The following is a 20,608-nucleotide window of genomic DNA, read 5'->3' as shown; positions in this document are numbered from 1 at the left end:
TATATATATATATATATATATATATATATATATATATATATATATATATATATATATATATATCAGGGCTCGAATTAACGTACAAAATCTAATCGCGATTTTCTTGATGCTCATAACCCCTCCTCCACTCCCGCCGGAGGGGAGGGGGCATTATTTATTTTAACTTATTTATAATAATATATAAGTCTCATTTTTGCATAAGATGTCATAACATTTACGTTCAGCGGTTGTAAAGTTGCTTTAGTTATAATTTACATTATTACTATTATTATATTACATTAAATCTAACGGCTGTATTTTTGTAAAATCAATGAACTTGATATAATCTTCTTTTAATTAATTGTTTCATTTTCTATTTTACTTACATATTTTAAACTGTTTAAAACAACTAGAATATTTAATTTTCTATAAATTCTTAACAGTAAAAAAAATTGTTTCAAACTCTAACAAAACAATCTATAAATTTGAAACAGTTATAAAAAACTATTAAAAATAACGAAAACATTATCGTTTCACGAAAACCCGCACAATCTATTTTTTAATAAAAGTTAGCGTTTACTTTTTTTATTCAATAAAACAAAGCGAAAGAAAAAAATGTGTCTAAATAAAAGAATCTTTTACGATCTAATACTTTTTTTGATTGCTAATAGAAAAAGTATTAGATTGTAAATATTTTAATCGTTTTGTAATCATTTCACTAGTTTAATGCTTAGAATATTAAATTTTCTTTCTCGCTTTCACTTTCTTCCAAATCCGATATTGTAACTGTCGCTAGATCAACGTCTGTTTTTCCTGACTTTCTTTTTCTTTTTTCCGGATAACGATGAAAATTTGCTGACAATCTTCTAACTTTATCATTATACCATTCGTCCATAGCAGTATCAGGTTCAAATTTGTCAATCTCAGGACCCTCTTCACTTATCCGAAGTAGAGATTCTAAGAGATCTCGTCTAAGAAAACTTCTCCAGTCATTTTTTACGCAATTCATACTTGAAAACATTCGTTCTACTTTCGCATTTGTAAAAGGACAAATTAAAAATAGTTCAAAAATATCAAGAATATTTCGGCATTCTTTGACCAAATTTGATTTGGAAAAAACAATTTCCCAAATTTTCAAATAATACTCATTTTGATTGTTACTTATGATACGAAACATGTAAACTTTTAAAATGATCCACTCATGAAGTATATTATTTAAATCACATCCTACACCAATTAAAAATTCAGGAAAATGTTCAACAACTTCACCGATAGCTTTATCGTCAAAAGTTACATCATTCACATTTAACGGCCAGTTATAAACGTCAAATAAAGCTGCTAAATGTATAAACAATGGTGATTTTTGGAGAGATTGAAAACGGCCTTCCATACATATGGTAATATTTGCAATAATTAGCTTGTACTTTTGATTCGAATAGGTATTTAATCGTTTGTTTTTTATAAATTTTTCCTTCCTTGAACAATCGGTCTTTTTCCTGCATTTGGACATTTTTGCTAATTGATTTTCTAAATCTTTTATTTTTCTTTCTTTTACTTAATGCTCTTCTCAAAAAAAAAAAAATTATCGTTACAGAAGTCACTGCAGTTTTATACTGTAAAAGAACACTAAATATTTGCGAATAGAGTATCAATCTTCTAAAATAAAAAAAGAATAATCACGAAAAAAAGAAATATCGCGAAAAAACAAATTTTAAGAAAAAACTAATCGCGAAAGTGTGAAAGTAATCGCGATACGCTTAATTCGAGCCCTGTATATATATATATATATATATATATATATATATATATATATATATATATATATATATATATATATATATATATATATAATATATATATATATATATATATATATATATATATATATATATATTTATATATATATATATATATATATATATATATATATATATATATATATATATATATATATATATATATATATATATATATATATATATATATATATATATACATCCAAAAGGCGAAAAAGACAAAAAATTGAAGAAGAAACAAAGAGCCTAAAGTCAATAACATCATTTCTAAGACCACTGGAAAATCAAGCCGACCCAACACACGGTAAATCAGATATTGAAATATCCGGAACTACATCTTCTGAAAAATCAATGTTACAACAAAACAAAAATCCCCAGATAGATACAAATGTGCAAGACATCTCAAATACAACTTGTGTCTCTGAATCTGGAATTACAGATTTAGAAAGCTTGGAATCAAATTGTGAAAATTCATTGATTCACCAAAGCAACAGTCAGCAGAGAGAAACAAATTTGCAAGCCATCTCAAATGATAATTGCATCTCTGATTCTGAACATTCATATTCAGAAAGTTTGAACCAAAAATGTGAATCAGATTGTTCTAATATATCAAAATTGATTGTGTCTGACATTGGCACTGTTGACAAACGAAATATTACTCAAATGCAAGAAAGTTTCCAAACAAACTTTTTAATTCCAAACAATATTCCACGAGATTCTTATAACCACGCCTTTCCTACTCGTCTGAGATCAAAAATTCTTCCCAATGGTGAGATATGCACAAGAGATTGGCTTTGCTGGAGTGATGTGCAACAGTCATTTTATTGTGCACCCTGCTTTCTTTTGAACAAAAGTGATTCAAAGGTATCCACCTTTTCAGAACAGTTAGGTTGCAATATCACCAGGGGTTGGAGAAAGTTGAAAGACCGAATACCAGCACATGAAGTGTCTGTATTACACAAACAAAACTATGTCAAATGGAAATCAGCCAGTAGAGCAGCCATCAGAAAAAGTTCTATTGATAATTTACTAATAACAGAATTGTCAACTGAAACCAGTAATTGGACAAAACGTCTTGAGCGCCTTTTGAACGTCATTCTTGTTCTTTCTGAACGTGGGCTTGCTTTATTTGGTTCCAGTCAACACATTTATGACCCTGACAATGGAAACTTTCTCGGAATAATTGAGCTCCTCAGCAAATATGATCCAATTTTATCAGAGCATGTGAAAAAGGTCCATGAATCTCAACTGAACAAAAAGCGCTTACAAGTTCATTATCTGTCCACCCGGAATCAAAATGAATTTATTGAACTCTGTGGATCTTTTGTTCAAACCAAAATTATTGAAGAGATTCAAAACACCAAATATTTTTCAATTGTTGTTGATGCAACACCAGACTGCTCTCACAAGGAGCAAACAACTTTCATTATCCGTTATATAAAAATTGATGGATCTAAATTTTCCATTGAAGAACGGTTTCTCTATTTTGACGATTACTCAAAAAAAAACTGGAAAAGAAATTGCAGCAAGGATTCTTCACGTTCTAACTTTGTTGAACATAGATTTTAAACTGTGTACTGGTCAGGCATACGACAATGGTCAAAACATGGCTGGAAAATACAAAGGTGTGCAAGCAGTTTTGCTAGAAGAAAACCCAAACTGTATGTTTGCCAGCTGTGGAAATCACACTTTAAACCTTGTTGGTGTTGACTGTGCTGAATCATGCAAAGAAGCAATTCTTTACTTTGGAATTGTGCAGCAAATGTACAATTTCTTTAGCAGTAGTCCACAAAGGTGGGAAATTCTCAAGCAACATGTACCTGCTTCACTACATGGTATTTCCAAGACCCGATGGTCAGCAAGGATTGAAGCAGTAAAACCAGTTGCCCGTCACTTGAATTCACTGAGAACAGCTTTAAAAGAGCTGCAATCTCTCAATCTCACAGTATCAGCTCAGTCAGAACTTCAGTCCATTCAAAAGTATTTGTCAAAATTTGAATGCATTGTAATGTCATCTTTATGGACGAAGCTCCTCACAATGATTCACCAAACCAATCTTATAATTGAGGCAAGAAATGCAACTCTAGATGTTGAAATGGAAAACATTAAAAATCTCATGGACAGCATTCAACAGATTCGTGAAAAATGGGATGCTGTTCTGAGTGAGTCAAAATTAATTGCAATGAATATTGACATTTCACCAGAATTTTCTACCACTCGAAGTTGAAAACACAATTTGATTCAGAACAGCACTATAAAATCAATGTATTTTATGTAATAATCGGCTCTATTCTAGCAGGTCTTAAACGTCGATTTGAGTCACAACAACAAATTTGTAGTATTTTTGGATTTCTTTGGCACTTCAACAAGATGAGCAATGAAGAACTACTCAGTGCCACAACAAACTTTCAAAAAAAGTACCACAAGGAAATGCTGTCTGATATTTCTGATAAAATAATCTTTCTGAAACAAATTTACTCCACAAACTTTACATCAGATTGCAAACCAAAAGAATTGTTTCAAGAAATATTAGAACTTGGACTGTCTGGTGTTTTTTCTAACATATCAATTGCTTTGCGAATTTTTATCAGTTTGCTTGTCTCAGTGGCTTCAGGAGAAAGGTCTTTCAATGTGTTGAAACAAGTAAAGAACTATCACCGTTCAACCATGGGACAAGAACGCTTAAATGGACTTGCAATGTTGAATATTAACTGTGATATTGCAAGAAAACTCGATTTTTCAACAGTTGTCAGTGCATTTGCAAAAGCAAAAGCAAGAAAAGCATTTTTAAAATAAAAATTATTACTAATTTGCTGTTTTTTTATTTATTATGCAATGGCAGTTATTTTATGGTAAGGGCCTCAAAATTTGTAAATGGCCCGGGCCTCACTCAGTCTCTGAAAGGGCCTGTATATATATATATATATATATATATATATATATATATATTATATATATATATATATATATATATATATATATATATATATATATATATATATATATATATATATATATATAAATTTGTTTTGAAACTTTACACTTGAATGAATAATAAACTATAGTGTTATGGCCATATATAACATAAAAAATATAAGATTAAGTAAGATGAAGCCATATAGTTGCATCTTGTTATTTTATCTATATTTTATGTATAAGTCATCTTGTTATCTTATTTATATTTTATGTATAACTATTAGATTATTTAAATTTAGTAGAAAGCTGCTTACAAACTGGTAAAATTCTTAAAAACCTCTCTGAATTTTCCCAATCTTTGAATGTAAAGGAAGATTTAAAAAGTTCAGGTTTTGATGACTTACAGAGTGCAGTTATTTAATCTGTATGTAATTTTGCTGCAGAAAATGTTATGTATCCAGGTTTAACTTGTGCCTTAAGGCCAGCATCTAGTGACACAACACTACAAAAATATGTTTTGTCTTCTGATTCAATTATTGAAAATCAGGAAGAGAGGTTCATAGATATTAAAGGCAGTGATCAGGATAAAATGTATTTGTCTTTAAATGATAGTGATATTGAAAAAGTTTTAAAACAGTTATTTTTCAAAATAAAACAGAAAATAGGAGTTTAAAACACAACTGCACAAGGCCATGTACCAACAATTTATTGACAATTTTAAATTGTTATGGGCACCAGGAAATGCCAAAAGATGCAAGGGTACTTTTGCGTACAAGAAGAGTTGTGAAAACAGCATCTTTAAAAAACACAAATTACATTTATTTTGGCATAAAACAAGGTATTGAAATTATATTGCAAGTTCAAGACTTCAACTGCACTAAAATTAATCTTATGTGTAATGTAGATGTACCGCTCTTTGAATCCAGTGCCTACCAAGTTTGACCTAAACTTTGTCAATTTGGATATTTTAAACCGTTTGTTGTTGGGTTGTATGGCGGTTAAATAAAGCCATTTGCTTCTGAATTATTAACAGATTTTGTTGAAGAGTTAAAAACTTTCAAAAAGCCAGAAAAAATATTTGTTAAGACCTTCAATAATTCTTCATTAGCAATAACATGTGATGCTCCTACTGGGGCACTCTTAAAAGGCACATTTGAACATTCTGGATACTATGCATGTGAGAGATGCAATTTGCGTGGTTTTTATGTTCATGGTTGTACATGAACTCCACTGTTTCACATTGAAAATTTAGACATGAGTCAGGATTTTGCTCTTGACTATATGCACTTAGCTAATTTAGATGTTATGAGGCATATGCTATACTACTACAAATGTACATATGCCCAAATATTTAATGGTCGTTTATCAACACCTTATTTAAAAAAGATTTCTAGCTTACTCACTTATTTAAATGGGAAATTGCCATCAGATTTTGTGCGTCAAACAAGGTCTTTAGAAGATGTCAATAGATAGAAAGCCACAGAACTAAGAACATTCTTACTATATGTGGGTATCGTTGTTTTAAAGGATATTCTTAATCCTAAGATGTATAAACATTTTCTCAGCTTATCTTTAGCAATCTGCATGTTGTGTGAGGATAATGATGTTAAGAGAATAATGATGTTAGGAGAACAGATTTGAACCATGCAAAAACTCTTGGACTATTTTGTGTTAAACGCTCATGAACATTTTGGTGACACGTCTTGTGTCTACAATGTTTACTGTCTTCTACATATAACAGATGAAGTTGAACATTTTGAAAGTAGTTTGGACGAGATTTCTTGCTTCCAGTTTAATAATTTTTTGCAACATTTAAAAAGATCAGTACGAGGTAAACAAAACCCTTTAGTAGAACTTGCAAAACACTAAAGCGAACATAAATCAGATGATCCACGTTGAGCAAAATTAATAACTAAAATTGATGTTTTCCAAAAATGCCTGTTTCATGATGAAATATTTTGTTGTTTTTGTTAAAAACATTTTACCAAATGATCAATTAGTTTGTGACATCTATTAAAAGAATCATTTAAACAATTTCTTTGACAGCTTTGTAGAGTCTATGATGCTTAATATATACTATATAAAAAACCATATTTCTAGTCCAGTAATGCAAACAATTAACATTCATGACTTACTTAGAAAATGTGTGTGCATTCCATATAAAAATAACTAAGTTGTAATATTTTTATTAAATAATGTGAATTTTTGAAATTGCGTTTTTTTTTTTTGTTATATGTGTGTTTATTAAAGGTTTATCCATATTTTAACGACGAAGCTTATTTCTAGAATCATATATGTTTTATAAAAACATAAAATTTATCCTCAAAACAATCCAAAATATACAAGAGTTACCTCTGAGATATACAAGAATTGTATACAAAATATACAAGAGTTAATTCTCCATTGATATATTGTACAGAATAAATAGTAATTTTAACTGTTAAGACTTATTTGCTATTTAATTTATAATTATCTAAAATTGTAGGTACCATTCCAATTAAAAAAGATAGTATTGACATTAAGACATTGTATCTACTCACTGGGCTAATTCAGACGAAGGTATTGTATACTATCCCCCAAGAGGAAAAAGAACTTAGGGTGTTTATTTATCTGAATGGGCTAGTCCAGAACCTGGCTGGCAAGAGTTTATATTGTTACAATTTATTTTGGAGTGTGGATGTTATAAAACATGTCAGGCAATGCTAAACTTTTTAACTGAACATGAAAATAATGATCGCCCTGGTAAGTGTATCTATTGGTTCGTTTAAAAACTGTTTGCATTATTTTTTGTCTAATGTTATACTGTTATATAATTTGTGAAAAGGTAATATTTTCAGAAACTTGCTTATGTAAATTTTTTATGTAATTTCTTTGTTCAGTAAGGTTATTTATTCACAGTTGTAAACTTGAGATAAGATTTTACCAAAAATTAAATAGTAGTTGCCCCTGGACCTTTAAGAAATTAGTATAGTAAAAAGAAAAAATTGGTAAAATGAGACCAATGCAATTTATGATAATAATGTGTATAGCTTTAATATGTTAAGTATTCAATTGGTGTGTTCTGGGATTATTTTGATTTTTATTTTTAATTTCAAATATGCTCAACCCAAAGCAATGAGTTCTTAATCCAAATTTGAATGCTTTAAAGTGCACACCATCTGGATCTTCATCACCAATTCAAATGGATGTGCCACTTATATCTCTATGGAAAAAAAGTAAACTGGGCTGTGTAATACAGCCGAAATCGAATGAAGATTTCCAACAATCATTGGATTTAGAATCGTACCACTTTAACAAAAATCCAACATCTTTCAAGATAGGTGATGGAGGTGTTTCATTTAAGGAAATGACAAGTAAATGTAAGTTTTTGCATGATATTAAGGTTTGTGATTATTTTTCTGACTAATAATCTTTCTCTAATTTTAAAAGCTAATTTTATCTCTAGTTTAATAAATGTTTTTTCTTGCTTGCTACAATACAAATAAAGAATTTACATTTAGAGTTTCAGTATACCATGCTTATGAAACTAGACTTGTTGCAGCAAAATCAACTTGAAATTATGGAGCGATTTGACAACATGAAAACACAGCCAAAAAGTGGTACTACTTATGTGGGTGCCATAATTACAATCCCACACAGAGATATTAGGTGTTTTGATGAAGAAGATGAAATTCTCAGAGCAAGTTCTAGTGCTATGAAAAGCAAAGTAAAAACGTGAAACTTTCCAGGAGTATATTCTTTATGCTATTAAAACAGTTGATGACCACATATAACATACAACGTAGTTGTATGTTATTTGTGGTATACTCCATTAAAACAGGAATCTATTATGTTCCTGCTGATGATTCAAGTAATGTTTCTTCTAACGTTAGAATATCGTTTTTGTGAAAATGTAGAGTTGCAATATAAAATATAAAATTTAAGTTTTACGGTATTAGATTTTAAAACTTATTAGATTTAACAATTTAACTATTTTTCAGATCACTCAAATCAAAACCATTGTTGGTACTACAGCACGCAAAATTGTCAAACATTTTTTAAACCAGTTAATAGTGCCACAAGTCCAAAACTTATTTAGTAAAGATGGATTGAAAGACAAGCTTAAGTTTAAAGCTTCGCAACACTACAAGTGTATTAAAAGTGAGGCAATAATTGAATTGTGCGTTCCTAAGTTGAATTTAAAAAAAAGTCAATTTTATAATTACATAAAAAAATAAAAAATTGTTTATATAAAAACCATGTCTTTGTTCAGAAGACTAACAATTGCAATTTACTTTTTTTGTTTGCATAGAAGGCTTAGTATCCGAAAGAGCTGGTTATGATGCCGCAACTATCGAAGCCCTTATTGGCGATTTATTGAAACGGGCGTTGCCGAAAGCAAAAATAGTTAACCATGTTGACGTTCACGAAGAGGAAACAACATAAAATTGTTGCTTTGTATATTTATTATTTTTGAAAGTAAATGTTTATTATATATTTCAGTTGTTTTCAGTTTAGCACACCTTTTTTAGTTGCATTTGAATTTCTGATCTGAGTTTTTAAAACGATATATTTATATATATATATATATATATATATATATATATATATATATATATATATATATATATATATATATATATATATATATATATATATATATATATATATATATATATATATATATATATATATATATATATATATATACTTAGTCACAGATATAGTTCTATTTAGACACACAGATATATCTTATTAGACTATATAGACTACTTAGACGTATTTTGAAAAATATTTTAGACGTCTAAAATGGACGGACGCTTGCTGTTTCATTTAGTCGTCCATGGACGTCCGCGTGCCCGCTGAGTAGTCGTTGCATTAATTGATATGATATCTTGTTTTTGCTTTTTATTCTTTTCTTAAGAGTCAGCATTGATAAATTATTTAATGGTTTTTTTTTTTTTTTTTTCTTTTTTTTTTTTTTTTTTTTAATTGTTATAATAACAGAAACCTATTGTAAAATATGCATCTTGTATAAATATTTGTTATAAATAACTAAATAAGCTTGTAAATAAAGCGTTGACAATACAGCTGCAAAAATATTAAACAATGAAGGGAAAAAAAAAATTATTATGCGAAATCTTACCGCAAGCGGCCAATTTACTTTTGCTAACTTAGTGTGGAACTTAAAGAGAAACATAAAGAACAGTATTGAAAACATTAACCAAGGAATGATTATAGTAGCTAAGAAAAAGGATATTTTGCTTGATAATGGTGAATAATGATAATAATTATTCCACGTTGCCAAAATAACCCACGCAAAAAAAAGAAGAACCTTAATTTAAATAAAAAAAACTGTCAAAAATAAAAGCCTCAAGTTATACAAAAGAACTTCAATTAAAGATTAAACTTAAATAAAACACAACAACAATAAAGAAAAGAAATTCCGTAAGAATAAACAATTCATTTGATTCATTTAAATATTGAAATCAAAATGATTAAAAAAAAAACAGCAAACTGCCCCAGTAGCAAGTAATATAAGCGCAATATTGTTTACAGTATAAAAACTATATGAATAATATATATATATTTTTTTTAATTTTATTTGGGTGCCCAAGAAGTCCTTACGGTCTTATCAAGGAGCACCGCGGATGAGCATTTAGTTGAAAGATCCGCCTCCTTCCTAACCGATGTCGCAAAACTTTACCAGAGGTGGGGTTCGAACCAGGGTTTCTTTGTTTTTGAGGAAAGTGTGCTACCACTGCGCTACGGCTGCTCTATATTGCGCCACAATTGTTTGCTATTGTGGATAAATCTTAATTTTTTCGAAAGATATCTAAAATTAAAAATATATGATCTAAATTTTGTTATGTATCTTATTATTATGATATTGTTATGTATCTAAATGATGTTGTTATGATGTATGTTAAAATTAAAGATGTATGATCTAAAATTAAAGATGTATGATCTAATGATCTAAAATTAAAAATGTAAAGTAGTAAAAAATAAAAATGAAAAACTTTATTTTTTACTTTATTTATTTAAGACGTGTGACACAGACTGTGTAAATTAAATTAAAAAATCATTGTCCTACAGGGCAATGAAAAACTATGGGTTAACCTAGGTAAAAAATGCAAAATTCTTAACAAATACAATGTAATTTCAGGTAAAGCTACAATTTAGCGCTCTAAAAAGTTTTTATTTTTTCCCTTGTTGCGCTCTTGTTAGTGGAGAGTTTTTAAACATTAGAAATTTTAGTTGAAAATATAAAAGAAAAAGATTGCTGCCCTATGCAAAACCCTCAGTTAATGTAGCAGCACTTAATCACAGTAATCAAAAACAAGCTCTTTTTCATACAGTAAATATTTTTTTCATAAAGTAAATGCCTAATAAAGTAAATGTTTCATATATATATATATATATATATATATATATATATATATATATATATATATATATATATATATATATATATATATATATATATATATATATACATATATATATATATATGCCTTTTTGTTCTGTACTGCGTTAACAAGTTCACAGCAAAGTTTCTCTTCAGCACAAAATATGTTTATATTCTAATAAATAAGACAATTTATTTAATTTTTGTTAAAACTATTTATTTTATAAAATACATTTTTCGACTATATCATAGCCGTCATCAGTTAAAATATATTAAATGGCAAAACTACTTTAAACTACTCGTCATTTAAAGACACGAATAATCGAGCGCAAAAAAAGGGATAAAATCTCACACATTTATAAACATATTAACTCAAATGAAAGCTGTTTTAATAGTTTTAATCACGCTAATTTTTTAATTTTGGATTCGACCTCCGACAAATTTATATTAAAACTCAAAGAAAGCATGCACATAGAGTGGAAAAATCCACTATTAATAAACAAATGAACCATGTAAAAATGACAATTTCAATCTAGTTTCTTTTAACATTACCGTTCTTTTATCTTTTTTAAAACATTTGTTACATTTTTTAATTGTATTTTTTTTTAATAAGGTCCCTAGTAGTTTGACTTAATTTTACTAATTTAAGAAATTTAATTAGAGGTCGGACTGTCTGCGCAGACAGTGTAATTTGTTTACGCAGACGTTGGCGCCGACAAAATTTACTGCTTTGAAGACGATTTTTTGAAATCAACAAAAAAAGTTATCAACTTAAAAAATGTTTTAAGTAATATTTTTATAACTTTATTATAAATTCAGTGGTAAATCAACAAAAAAAGTTATCAACTTAAAAAATGTTTTAAGTAATATTTTTATAACTTTATTATAAATTCAGTGGTTAATAACAATAGGAGTTTTCAATGATTCTTACAGTAATAAAAAAATATAATCCTGGCGCCTCTTCGGTAATTTCTTAACATTCAATTTCATTGAGAATTGCACCTTCTTCAAGAATGTAATAAGTCTTGTCATTTGTGTCCATCAGCACGCTATTAGTATACAAGAATACCAGCTTTTCAACTCTCTCATTCTTAAGACGATTTCTTAGTCGCGAGTGAACAAATCGAAAAGTCAACCAAGCTCATTCTGCTGTGGCCGAGGAGCAGATCATTTCGGTAATAGGCTTAGCACTTTCGTAAAGAGCAGGATATTTATAGCGACCGATAATGTTCCAATTATTTCGCGCGTTTATCTTGAATATTGTTTCCCTTCTTCTCTCAGGCAGCGCAGTCATTTCTCCTATAAAAGCAATCAATTCATCCACGGCAGTGTCAGCAATTTCAGGTTTGATCTTTTTGGCGAATTCAATCGTAGCAGTGATAAAATCGGTTTTATCTTCATTCAAATATAAACCTTCTGCGGCATTTTTGGGCGTTAATATGAAAGCAATTCCAATACCTGGTGTATCGACGGGAGATTGCACTTTTTGTTGTATGTCTTTATTGTCCATATATGAATTGTACATTTGGTCAAGGTAATCATACACGAGAGACAATGGAGCTTCATCACTTTCTAGCTTTCCGATCACGTTGGAAGGAAATTCAATGCTTTTGACAAGCTTAGAGAGACAGTCCCAAAATGGGTTAGATTTTATCAACGCCATAACATCAGCAGATGCGTTCTTTGGTTGAATTTCCTTCAGTAATGTACTTTCTTCGTCTATCAACTTAATAAGAACGTATTTTGATAGCTGGAGCCTGCTCATTAATTTATGATAACTAAACCATCGTGTAGATACAGGAATGGACAATGAAAGAGAAATATTTGCTGCAATTCGTCTTTCATCAAACTTTGCTTTCAGGATGTTATGGGTTTTCACATATTTGAAGATTTCCTCTACATCTTTGACTGTTTTTGTGGCCTCAGTTGTAGAAACTATGTCCTTCATAAGCAAATTGACTCCATGAGCTCCGCATCCGCTAGCCGAGATGTGTGGATAATTTTCCTCAATGATCCTCCGCGCTGATTTCATTATAGGAGTGTTGTCGCTTATGAAACTGGTAAATTTTTGTGAGCCAATCTTCTCAATAACTTGTAAGATTGCCGCGGCAACTGCAGATAAGTTTTGAATGATTCCGAATGTATTTATCGAGGTGTAAAAAAATAGGTTTCTGATCGGGCGATTTAATACAAAAATTCATCATGCGATCGCCTCTTCTGTTTGTCCAGCCGTCAGACCTTAGTGTTAAGTTTGTTTCAGAATTCAAAATTTCATTTACAGAAGTAGTACATTTTTTATATTATTTGTTGAGCAGAGATCATATCTAAGTCAGATCAGGTTATCCTGCTACTGGTAACATGTAACCCTGTACAACCTGCTTCATGTCCTGCTGCCTTGTAGGATACGCCTTTTTAGGCAAAGGCTAGGAGATGCCAACTCCGACTTAAACAGTCTTGGAGCTCTTGGTTTAGTAATGGCTAGAGTTGGTGTCTATAAAAATACTCAACTTGGGCAGATGTTAAATGCACCCAGCTACTGTCTTGTAGTAGGCCTCCTAGGCAAAGACTTAAGGGGTAAACAGATTCTATCTGTTGACCAGCCTCGCACCCCTTCTTCATCTATTAGGCTGGCGCAGATGTATTTTAATACATTGTTTCCAGTTTAGGATGTTGAATGCTGGGTCTTCTTGACTCAATACATGGGTTTTGCTTGTGTCTCTGTTTTTATGACTAGGCAACTCATTCTATTATCTCCTAATGAGGGTACAGCTCTAAAACTCAGTTTTATGGTTCTGAGGCCGGCTGGTAGTCAGGTTTCCCGAACTCTGTGGTAGCTCACAGAGAGGCTGATTCCATCAACAGCTGAAAAATATCAAAGTATTAACAGTGCCATGTTGCGCATGAATGTTGTCCCTGTTTGTACTTTTGGTGTGCATTGTGGAGGCCACATTTGGAGCCCTTTGTTACGGCTTAGGGTTTATTAGTAGTAATGAGACAATTGCTTGGGCTATTAAACAGTGTTCTGAGTACTATCTATGCTTTGAGTCAAGTTCTTCAATCTAATTTAAAAATGAATAAAGTACCAAAAACTATAAAACACAAAAAACCATCATCATCACCAAGTTCTCTAAACCTATCATTCACTAATATTCGTGGTCTTCGAAGTAACTTTTCTTCTGTTAAGTCTTATCTCTTGCAAAGTTCACCAGACCTACTTGCTCTTTGTGAGACTAATTTGAGTTCGGCTGTCTCATCTTGTGATCTTAGTGTTGATGGTTATCTTCCTCTATTTCTTAAAGACTCCAATAGTCACATGCTTGGCCTCGGCATTTACATTCATAATAATTCACACATTTATCGTGAAACTAGGTTTGAATCCACAGACTCTTCTTTTATCTGCTTTTGTGTAGTACCACTTCACTCTATTGCCTTTCTCTTTGTTCTATATCACTCTCCTTCATCTCAAGACTGCACACTTTTTGACGTTATTTCTGATCATATTGACCAAGTCCTCTTTCTTTATCCATCAGCTAATTTAGTTGTTGTCGGTGACTTTAATGCTCACCACTCAGAGTGGCTTGGCTCTAGTGTCAGTGATTCGGCAGGCTTTAAAGCCCACAACTTTTGCCTTTCTCAATCCCTAACTCAAATAGTCAACTTTCCAACTCGCTTTCCAGACAACCCGAATCATTTACCTTCTCTACTCGACTTATGTCCTGTTTCTGATCCTAGTCAGTGCTCAGTTTCTCCATATTCACCCTTAGGTTCTTCTGATCACAGTTTGATCTCTCTAAAACTAATATCTCATTCTTCTTCATCACCTGAATCCCCCTATTATCGTACCTCTTACAACTACAGTAAAGCTGACTGGGATTCTTTCCGTGATTTTCTTCGTGATGGCCCTTGGGTAGAAATCTTTTGTCTTCCTGTCAACAAATGTGCTTCTTACATAACTTCGTGGATTCAGGCTGACATGGAATCTTTTGTTCCCTCTCGACAATTCCAGGTCAAGACTCACTCTCCTCCATGGTTTTCCTCACACTGTGCTGCTACGATTGCCAATCGAAACCGTTACTTCCATATTTATCAGCAAAACAATTCTCCAGAAAAAAGACGTCTGTTTATTACTGCTTGAAACAATTGTAAAAAGGTTTTGTCAAACGCCAAAACCCGCTATTCTCAGTCATCAAATCTTGTATCTCATCTCAAAAATTAGGCTCTCGTGACTTCTGGAGAATCTTTAATAATATCAATAATAAGGGCAAATCTATAATTCCACCTCTCTTGTATGGTTCAGACTTTGTCACCTCACCTAAAGACAAAGCCGAATTGTTTGCTAAAAACTTTTCATCAATATCATCTCTTGATTCCACTAGTTGCGTTCTACCTGATATTGCCAACAGACAGGTTGATCCATTGCTTGACGTTCATATCACTCCAGCATAAGTATCTAAGGTGATTTCCTGCCTAGACTCTTCTACAGCTTGTGGCCCGGACAACATACCTGTTATTGTCTTGCAAAAGTGTTCTCCGGACCTGTCATCTATACTCTCAAAACTATTCAACAAGTGCTTATCAGAGTCTTGCTTTCCAGCCTGCTGGAAAACGGCATCTGTTATCCCTATCTTCAAAAATTCTGGAGAGCGATCCGATTTGTCTAACTACCGTCCCATAAGTCTTCTTCCTATCATAATGAGGCTTTAGCATTCGGGATGACAGATGCGTACGATGGATTAAGCAAGTTAACGAAATCCTTAAATGCCTCTGATTCGACTAAACGAAATGATATACCCGTACAGTAAAAGAAATTAGCAAGCTTCGTGTCGATATCATTTTTGAGCTCCATTATTTGGTGGATGTACACGCTGCTTCGGTGAACCAGACGTAGACGGAAGTTGCTGAGAATCATTGATTAGATGTGAGGATTCATAATTACGCTTAGAAAACAATCTTTTTTCCTCGACACTGGCGTTTCGAAATGTTGATTATTTATGTGCTGCAAGGCGTTCCTTCGAACATTGAACAGTTACTTCGAATAGCTTACGTCATCAATTTAAAAACTTAAATACTTTTTGATAGATATTTGAACAGTACAAACTAAACCTTTTTCCATTCAGTGATTTATGATGAGTGGTTTATATTAAATGTCAGAACATCATGCGGTATACTTTTAAATCTTATCGCATATATTAACTCCTAATGACCTGAATAGAGCTTAAAGACAAGTTATAAAGGGTCAACCAAGTCATTAACGTAAACTACAAGTAGCATTAGACCTCAAACAATTAAATTTGATACTCCTCTAGTAATATTAGGCCAGCCAGTCAGTCGCATAACTGTTTTCTAAATAGCATTCTCTATATTCCTTGGTTAAAAAATCTATATTCGAGTGATTTGGAACAATTCAATAACACAACTTAAATAGTTCTAAATACTTTTGTTACAATTCATGGTATTTCTTTACCTTTTCGTCACAAAAGTAAATACAATAGTTTTTATGGTTCTGTATTGGTTTATTTTTGTATAAATGGTTTTTTTCCTTATTATTTATTTTTTCATTCCGTTTTATAAACTTATTTATGTAAACTTATTTTGATCCTATGTTTGTGAACAACCATCTTTTGCAATTTCTTTTTTATTTCTTATCAACCAGTCCAAAAATCTTTTTTGACGAAGAAATTAAACAAGCAGATCAAGTCGACCTTGCATCTGAAGCTTGCAAATTAACAAGTGACACTCAAATGATACTCAATACCATCAAATGTATTTAAAATCACTTTTGACAAAAAACAGAAAATTTGCACGTGTGCTAATCTTTTTCAAATGGTAAACACAAGTAGGACATCAACCTAATTTTTCAAGCACTTAAAAGTTGATTATCAAAGTTGTACACAGAAGAATTAGGAACAATTAAAGTTTGACACAATAAAAGTGAGACACAATTAAAGTTAGACACAATTAATATTAGACACAGTTAAAGTTAGATACAATTAAAGTTAAACAAAATTAAAGTTAGGCCCAATTTAAGTCAGACACAATTAAAGTTAGACACAATTAAAGTTAGACACAATTAAAGTTAGGCCCAATATAAGTTAGGCATAACTAAAGTTAAACACAATTAATGTTAGAAACAATTTAAGTTAGAAAAAATAAAGTTAGACTGATTAAAGTTTGACACAATTAATGTTAGACACAATTAAAATTAGACAAAATTAAAGTTTGATACAAATAAAGTTAGAATCAGATAAATGTATACAAATTAAAAGAAAATTTTACAAAATTCTAATTAATACAATTCTTTTTATTTTTATTTTGGAAATTGCTTGGAAATTTATTAATTAGTGCTTTGTAAAATTTCATTAAAATATATAGCATATTTGAACTGAAATGAAAGTTTATTAGATTTTCAACGAAAATCCATATAATATTAGTAATACTCTAAGATAATTTCTTCAAAGATTTTTTAAACTCAGTTACAACCTGACAGTTTTAACTGGGAACCTAATGCTTTAAAATTGCAAAAAATGTTAGTGGGGATAACAGCAATATCGTTATTATTATATTTTTAATATCAATATTATTGATACTGACAAAATCAATAACATTGGTATAATTATTATCAATTTTGATGGTGACATAAATAGTATTACTATAACTAATTAATATTATATTGAAACTGCTATAAGTAATACCAATATAATTAATATCAATTTTGATAATAATTATATATGTATATATATACATGTATATATATATATATGTATATATATATATATATATATATATACATATATATATACATATATATATATATATATATATATATATACATATATATATATATATATACATATATATATATATATATATAAATATATATATATATATACATATATATATATATATATATATATACATATATGTATATATATAAATATATATATATATATACATATATATATATATATATATATATATATATATATATATATATATATATATATACATACATATATATATATATATATATATATATATATATATATATATATATATATATATATATATATATATATATGTATATATTAGACTGCTTCATTTTGGGGTCATGAAAAAATTTAAAGTACCATGGAGTTTTATCTGCTGCGCAGACCCCTATTTTATTAGTAGATTTTTTTTTTTTTGAGTTTTAACCACTTTTAGGGGTTGCTCAAGTGCCCTAATGGTCTAATTTTAGACTTATTTACCCTTTTTTAAGCTTATTTTCAACACGTTTGAGCGGGTTCTAAAACTCAAAATAATTCTATTTTTTTTCTTTCCAGAGTTTCTTCTAAGTTAATAGAAAAAAAAAATGCATGGTAATTTAATTTGCTTAAAATACTTTGTCTAAACCTAACTAAAAAATTGCATAGTTATGCGGATTTTTACCAATTTTTACGCTTCGCATTTACTTTAATACTTTAGCGTACTTGCTTAAACATGTTATGCGAATTACTTTTTAGCAAAGACGATATTTAATTTTCATTTAAAAACGCGGGAAATAATTATTGATAACTTTCATGATACACTTACTTCATATGCTTATTAGAGCTATTTACTACAGTTTTATTCATGTCGGGAAAAAGTAAGAAAAAAGTAAATTTTTTGGTTGGGGAATCCAGGTCATCCTTACCAAAAGACAAATTTTCTACAGAGCAAGAGGTTTTGCAATACTTCTTGCATTTAAAGGAGAAGCATCCAAAACAAAAGAAAGTAGAATTATCCACTGTCCGTTGACAAAACACTTTGAAATCAGATGCCATAATAAAAAGTCTTTATGCTGCACTCTCTCAAAATTAATTGCACCTTGGTTGAAGGGTGGATTTCAGATTTTGCAATTACAAACAATTAGGTAGGTACCAGACTGTATTTGTTTTTGTTTTATTTGTATATTATTAGAGGAAAACAATTAATATAACAAATATCTGCTGTTAAATAAATTAATTAACAGAAATAGATGTGTTGTAAAATGTTCAGAACCTACAAATCACATTTTTTAGTAAAAAGATAGAGAAGCTGATCCTAACTTGGAAACTGTTAAAAAAAAAACAAATCAAGACAAACTTTATCAGAAATTGAAAAAAGGAGGAAATTTTTAACTCAGATGAAAAGGATCTTTTGGATTGCACCTGAGCTCGATACTCTGGTTGCAATCATTAAAGCTGATAAGAAAAGAAGTTGTCGAGACAAGACTGAAGATATTGCTTTTTTATTAGACCAATTAGGAGATAGAAAAACAAGAATAGGTGGATTAGACACAAGGTACATTTCCTCTGTTAACAGGAGTTTATCCAAGTTTGAAATGAGATCAAGTTTGAATGAAACCATGTCAGAGAGTGAATTCAGCTCAAATGGATCCGATAAAAATGAAGATAATGATGATTTCCCGTATCCAGATCCAGAGTTAAAGAAGAAAGTCAAAAAACCAGATACTGTTCTACTTCCAAAAGATATTCTCAAGAGAACTGCTGATACTGCTGTTGGGCAAGGATTAAGTCATAGGCAGCATACTGCCATGGTTAATAGTATAATTGCTAAATCAGGTGGAAATATAGATGAATTTAAATGTTTAACCTCTACAGCATTAAGAGCAGCAGATAAAGTCATTTATGATGAATCAAAGAGGATCAAGGACCATTTGAGAAATTTCAGAAATAATAATAAGAACATTTTAGTTCAACTCCATTTTGATGGAAAAGTATGTCATGAATATACTGATGGGAAAAAATCAGAAAAAGATCGATTAGCAATATTAATAAACGGTAACATGGAAACGCACCTGTTGGGAATTCCAGCTATTTCTTCCGGAACTGGCGAAAATCAAAAAAATGCGATCAGAGATATCTTGAATTGCTTTGACCTTACAAACAGTATACAAGCTGTTACATTTGATACAACCAGAATCAACACTGGAAACAAAAATGGAGCTGTTTCTTTACTGGTAAATGAAGTTTTTCAGCGACCAGTTTTATCTATTGCATGTCGACATCATATAAACGAGCTACACATAACACATTTCTGGAAAAATTATCCAAGTAGTGCTACTTCTGGACCAGATAATATGCTGTTTAAAATATTAAAATCAACATGGAATGATCTTGATGTAGAGAACCAGGTAGGGTTTTACAAAATTGGTTAACATTTTTGTAAAATATTATTGTACCCTAGTATTTCTTCAATTTTGAGCTCTTTGATTTTTTTTTGACATTTTAAATAAAAAGGTGTTGAGAAGATTGACTATTCCAGATGAAACATGGCTTGGTCATCAAAAGCATGAAAGCATAACGTTCTGCAGAAATATTATCACCCATGGGTCTCTGAAAAAGGTAGCCCGATGACTAGATGTTTTAATATGTAGTTATGTATACAATATGTACTATGAAGTAGTAATATATCCTAGATTTTTCTTGTTTAATTCTATTATTCTTTATAAGACAAAAGTATACATACCTATGTTTATTGCATTATACCAATATACTTCTGGTTTAAT

General features: G+C 30.2%; 1 protein-coding gene across 1 annotated transcript; it reads left to right on the top strand.

The window, feature by feature from the left end:
* Positions 1-2,126: 2,126 nt before the first annotated feature.
* Positions 2,127-3,344, top strand: LOC136092021 (zinc finger MYM-type protein 1-like). Its single transcript, XM_065819742.1, has one exon. It carries the CDS (start codon positions 2,127-2,129, stop codon positions 3,342-3,344), a length of 1,218 nt encoding a protein of 405 aa, XP_065675814.1.
* Positions 3,345-20,608: the final 17,264 nt, after the last annotated feature.

Source organism: Hydra vulgaris, chromosome 15 (assembly GCF_038396675.1).
Source record: "Hydra vulgaris chromosome 15, alternate assembly HydraT2T_AEP".
Lineage (NCBI taxonomy): Eukaryota > Metazoa > Cnidaria > Hydrozoa > Anthoathecata > Hydridae > Hydra > Hydra vulgaris.
The sequence above is the reverse complement of the archived record's forward strand: the minus strand, read 5'-3'. Positions and strand labels throughout refer to the sequence as shown.